This window comes from Macrobrachium rosenbergii, chromosome 4, assembly GCF_040412425.1.
Source record: "Macrobrachium rosenbergii isolate ZJJX-2024 chromosome 4, ASM4041242v1, whole genome shotgun sequence".
NCBI lineage: Eukaryota > Metazoa > Arthropoda > Malacostraca > Decapoda > Palaemonidae > Macrobrachium > Macrobrachium rosenbergii.
Window position 1 is genome coordinate 16,896,328 of NC_089744.1, and position 6,124 is coordinate 16,902,451.

Below are 6,124 nucleotides of genomic sequence, written 5' to 3' on the forward strand. Positions count from 1 at the left end.
AATAAGTTAAAGTATCAATTTTTTATACCAAATTCAATTCTTTACCGTCCATATGCCTACCTCCAGTGTCAATCCCCAAATTGGTGTTGTTGAAACTAGTTCGAACATCCTTTGATCATCTTGTATTACAGTCTTTCCAATTCTTTCATTTCTTTTTTTTATTATTATTATTAACCTCTAAGCCTCAAAGTTTACTACTACTGTATAATATAATTTTAACTTACCTGTAAAGCCAGGTCTCTTAAGAAAGAGAGAGAGAGAGAGAGAGAGAGAGAGAGAGAGAGAGAGAGAGAGAGAGAGAGTCTGGTGTTGGGTTTTGTCATTTATGTTTAGTCTCATTCTTTATTATTATGATTATTAATATTTCCCTAGATATTTGCACAGCATTTTGTACTGGAAGCATACAGAGAGAGAGAGAGAGAGAGAGAGAGAGAGAGAGAGAGAGAGAGAGAGAGAGAGAGAGAGAGAGAGGTTTGTGGTTGGGTTTTGTCATTGATGTTTAGCCTCATAGTTTTCTTATTATGAATATTAATATTTACGAGTCTAAACATTGATGAAGGTTCTGTACACTCTTCAACTTCTTCAAAATCATCCTTCATTTTCCTATGAAGGATTTCCATAGAAGCACAGAAGGCAGCATATAGAAAAGATCATATAGAAAGGAGCATATAGAAAGGAGCATATAGAAGGGAGCGTATAGAAGGGAGCATACAGACGGGAGCATATAGAAAGTAGCATACAGAAGGGGGTGTACAGAAGAGTATACAAAAGGAAGCCTATAGAAGGGAGCATATAGAGGAACACACAGGAGCACAGAAAATTAGAAAGGAGCATTTGTATCTTGGGGGCATGCAGAATGATACAAAGGGATATCAAGGGAGCATACAAATTACATCTTATGAATAATGAAAATTTACAAGTTAAGGTAACTGAGGTTTATATGTTAAAGTACTGAATTATGATTATTATTATTATTATTATTATTATTATTATTATTATTATTATTATTATTATTATTATTACTGAGCTTTATAAGGTAAAGTATTAAATTAATGCATTAAAAACTATTGAGGCTGGAGGGATGCAAATTTGGTATGTTATATGATTAGAGGGTGGATGATCAACATACCAATTTGCAGCCCTCTATCCTCAGTAATTTTCTAAATCTGAGGGCGGACAGAAAAAGTGCGGAATGACAGACTAATAGCCATCTCAATAGTTTTCTTTTACAGAAAACTAAAAAAAATGTGACATTGAAGAACAAATGATTGAGGAAAACTATATTCTAAATTAAAAATAAAAAGGACCCTAGCTAATGAAACTTTGAGAGATGTGGGTGGTGGAGGACGCAAAGATCAAAACGGAGAATGAAGTTTTTACTGTGCAGACAATATGAACGGAGGAGTAAGCATTCCTTTAGGAACGGATTTTCTTCATTGCAATAATTCCTAAATTTTTCCTGAATTGATGATTTTGAAAAATATAAAGTAGGGTGAAACATGCCAAGAAATTTGGTTATACCTTTATATTAACCTACTCGTGTATAAGTAATTAAATTGCATAGGAAAATAATACCAAATGAAATATTCTTTAGAAATCATACAATGATAAGATACAATACTTAATAACCCATACTTTTTGTTTATTTCAGCTATTTCACTACATTTAGGTATTCACTTTTGAAAAAAGCCAAACAAATCTGTTTCGTTACTTTTCTGAGTTGTCAGCAATTCTTTGCCTAACACTGATAAAGTTAATTCCGGCCCTACTGTAAGCTGGCAGGCAAAACCACCAACGGTAATTCCACGGTTGCTGATACTAACATTTTTGTGAACCAGAAGACTCCATTCTGTTAGTTCTTCGTCTGTTTTGTCACCTTCGACCATGTGCAACTGATTCTGGTGAATATTCAAGGAATCTTCACCAACTTCAGCTTCTGAGTCAGGGTGACATATCGCATGGCATTTTGGTATTCCATCAGACGTCATCCACGGAGTGTCATATTGGTTATCTACATTTCCTTCCGTAGAGATGCCATACCTTTGGTTATCTGTATTTTCTTCCGTAGAGATGCCATACCTCCGCGTACAGTAACTAACAAGAGAACTATGAGACATCGACGATTCTGGTCTTAAGGTAAGCCCAAAATTGTCGTCATCTTCACCTTTTCCAAAACTGCCACAGAGGTCCCTCTTCCTTGAAGCTGGAGTATCTTTCTCTATATCAATGTCACTGTGCTGAGCTGTCTGACATTCAAAGAAGTTTTGGCACTCAGTTTCCCAAGAATGGACTGCTGCTTTCTCGTCCTCTCGGCTGAAGTTCTCTGTATAAAATGGTGCATTTTGTCCACCGTCTATGTGGTTGGTATCGTTGATCGTTGATACTGAATGTTTCCTGAAAAATTAATTTATATATTATTCAGTTATAAATTTCTGACTCACATCAGGATCGAACCTAGGTCTTTCAACTGAAAGGCAAGCGCTGCCCACTAGGCCATACAAGTCTAAAAGAAGTTGGAACCTGAGAGCAACTGCAACCAAGGAATTACCTGGGCAAGCTAACTGCTTGCATACCAGCGAGTTTTCCCCAACTTCCCGACTCAGCAATGACCCAATTGACAGCATTTTTCAATCCCGACCAGCAATGACCCAATTGACGGCATTTCATTCGAATTATCCCTTCTGAGTGAAATGCTGTCAATTGGGTCATTGCTGAGTCGGGAAGTTGGGGAAAACCCGCTGGTATGCAAGCATTTAGCTTGCCCAGGTAATTCCTTGGGTGCAGTTGCTCTCAGGTTCCAACTTCTTTTAGAATTGTATGGCCTAGTGGGCAGCGCCCTTGCCTTTCAATTAAAAGGTCTGGGTTCGATCCTAATGTAAGTTAGAAATTTATTTTTGTTCCACACGTGATTGTGTGTTGATTAATCTGTATTATTCAGTTATATATATTGTTGATGATTAATTCAGTCTGTAATTCTGCTTTATCATGGTCACGCAAGACTTCACATCCATCCAAGATATGTAATATCATTTTGGTTAATATGAAGATTTTCTTATATAACAATCTTTCATTAAGGTTTCTCTTTCAGAAAATAATAACGTCTCTTTTAGATTTCAGTTTATGACACAAAAGAGAAAATGATCCAGATGGTTCTTATATTTAACTAATTTAGAGAAAACAAGACCTTTGTGTTAGAGATTTATGTTAACACGGCAATGAAATGTTTTCTTAAACATTAAGTTAATTAAATATAAATGACTGAATCATTCTTTTCTAATATAATATCATTCTTGTTTCTATCCGTTGTTGTTGTTCAAAACTTCCTCTTTATTATGTCACAAGCTTTAGTCGTACGCACTCACACACACACCACACACACACACACACACACACACACACATATATATATATATATATATATATATATATATATATATATATATATATATATATATATATATATTATATATATATATATATATATATATATATATATATATATATATATATATATATATATATATATATATATATGAATTTAATGTATTCAAAAACACAAGGACTGCATACTCCATAAGTTCCCAGTGACTGTGTTATAACTAGCGCAGATGACATATTAGCTAAAGATCTTTACTAAGCGGAGATAGGTGTCTTAAATAATAAAAAAACACCAGAAAATATGACTTGGTAGTTAAAGACATGAAACATCTGCTAACAAAAATAGTAAACATGTAGAAATATGATGCAGAACAGAGCGTCAGAGGACATCAGAATGTTCCTTCAGCCTTCGAATGGAAAAAGGGAAATCTGAATATAAACAAAAACCCGTTATAATTTACCTGGACCTGCATGTTGATGATGAACTTAGGGAACAACCCATATTCAGTCACGAACTCCTTTTTTGGGTTTTCTGAGCACACTGCTATAAATGAAGTGTCCTTAGCTCATCCCTGCAAAACATTACACGTATGAGCTGCCATTTAACCCTTCTTTTTGAGCTGGAATAGTCCTTTTAAGCAGTAACTCCTGAAACCTTGTGATGTAAATGTAGTGATGGCACTATTCAACAGGAAGAAAGATGTTCACCAATAGATTTTTTTTTTTTTCATAAACAAAGATTTAGCAAAGAATTTTTTTCCTGGGCAGTAAACAACGGGATGTAAGAGAGAGAGAGATAAAAAATCAATATGTTTATATATATATATATATATATATATATATATATATATATATATATATATATATATATATATATATATATATATATATATGTTTCATTTTGAACCACGAAATATATAAAAATATGATGATTATATATATATATATATATATATATATATATATAAATATATAAATATATAGATGCTAAGTACTATAATGTCTTCATTTTGAACCACGAAAAGGTAAAAACGTTGATGATTATACGATCGTGGCTGTAACTTTCTTCATAAATAGTGAAACAATGAGATATATATATATCTTATATATATAGATATAGTATATATATATCGTTGTTTCACTTTTCCTATATATGGCTGTAATATATATATATATATATATGTATATATATATATATATATATATATATATATATATATATATAAGTATATATATATATATGTATATATAAATATATATATATATATATATATATATATATATATATATATATATATTAATATATATATACTATATATATATATATATATATATATATATATATATATATATATATATATATATTACACCTTCCATAATTACAAAGGTTCAAGGTAATCTACAAGTACATTTTTATAGTTTCTCAGAAACAGACAACATAACTGACGGGCAAAAATACTGCAAGGTAGCTTAGAGCAATGGAAACATTGTCATACAAAACCACATACACAACAAAATGATCGATTCAAATATAACTTTTCAAGCCTTACCAACTATTCCTGGAATTGCATTCACAATCATTTTGTGTAAATTACGCCAATAATAACCCTAGGTTGACATCAAAATAATAAACTACTTATGGATACAAGGCATAACAAAAAATACTGAAGTCTAAAAGGATCATTTTGCGCATTCTAGGTATAAAAAAATGATAAGAAATGCGGCTTGGCTTATGTCACAAAAACACACATAAACACTTTTCCGAATAATAAGGTAAAGCTGTTTACGTAGAGGAACAGCAGCTGCCACTTCGTCGTAGTTGATGTGGCGATTTAGTTGTCAACAAATAAACAATTCTGTACGTAGGATTGTGTGGAATCAAGGAATATGAAAATAACAAATCTTTTTTTTTTTTTTTGTAGAGTCAACCTGTTTCTTTAACAGGATGTAGATCACACAAATCCGTAAGATAATAAGAAATTAGGACAGATCTAAAATCATTTCCAGCAATTTCAATAGAAATTAAATTTACATACTTCTAAAAAAATATACTATCGATAGCGGGTGTCCTGCTTATTGACGCTGAATCTACCCCATAATATTCTAGGCTTCCGAAAAATATTCCATTGATAACTGACAAACGAGAACATTTTTTTTTTAAGTCAAGATTTAGATTTTTATCAACGCCTCTAGTGATGCAAATATTAAATCTTACTCGAAGTCAAAATTTAGATTTTCACCATCTACTTTCATCCTCTGCATTACATATTAAACTCAACTCACCAATAACCAAATGATTCACACACGGTCTATTCGCGATAGCTTGCCAGTCTCACTCGTGCACCACCACTGGAGCCAGGCAGGCAGGACTAGAAATCACCGAGTCAGGGAGGCTATTGCTGCCACATGATGACCCAGTCGAAACTTTCTAAACATTATCGTCCGCTAGGCTGAGCTTCACTTAGGTCAGCAACTCCTTGTCAGTCCTTTGTGTCTGATAGACGAGTCGATTCTCATCCCTTTCACAAGAAAGACGAACAGCAATTTTGATAATAAAACGATATGGTATTCGAGTGGATGGTTTATAATTGTTAACTGATAAAAACGAACATTGTGAGATGATGAAAATTCCCGTGAGGTACGGAATGTCAGATACAGCGTTTGATCGTAAGAAATAAGAATTTAATTGCGGAGCCTTTAGTGGCTTTTGTATTTTCTGCTTTGCAGTCACGACGGAAGGAGAGTC

The 6,124-nt window shown here is 32.9% G+C and overlaps 1 protein-coding gene across 1 annotated transcript; it reads right to left on the minus strand.

The window, feature by feature from the left end:
- Positions 1–1,621: 1,621 nt before the first annotated feature.
- Positions 1,622–5,767, minus strand: LOC136838343 (uncharacterized). The gene is made up of 3 exons (XM_067103256.1): positions 5,662–5,767; positions 3,840–3,950; positions 1,622–2,394 (listed from the first exon to the last, which is right to left on the minus strand). Exons 2-3 carry the CDS (start codon positions 3,878–3,880, stop codon positions 1,674–1,676), a joined length of 762 nt encoding a protein of 253 aa, XP_066959357.1. The 5' UTR covers positions 3,881–3,950; positions 5,662–5,767; the 3' UTR covers positions 1,622–1,673.
- Between the last annotated feature and the right edge of the window lie 357 nt (positions 5,768–6,124).

Bases quoted from the DNA above. Each gene is read 5' to 3' on its own strand.
- LOC136838343 (XM_067103256.1), bottom strand. From the start codon at position 3,880: ATGGGTTGTTCCCTAAGTTCATCATCAACATGCAGGTCCAG. The intron at 2,395-3,839 runs GTAAATTATAAC...TTAATTTTTCAG, and splicing joins TCATCAACATGCAGGTCCAG to GAAACATTCAGTATCAACGA.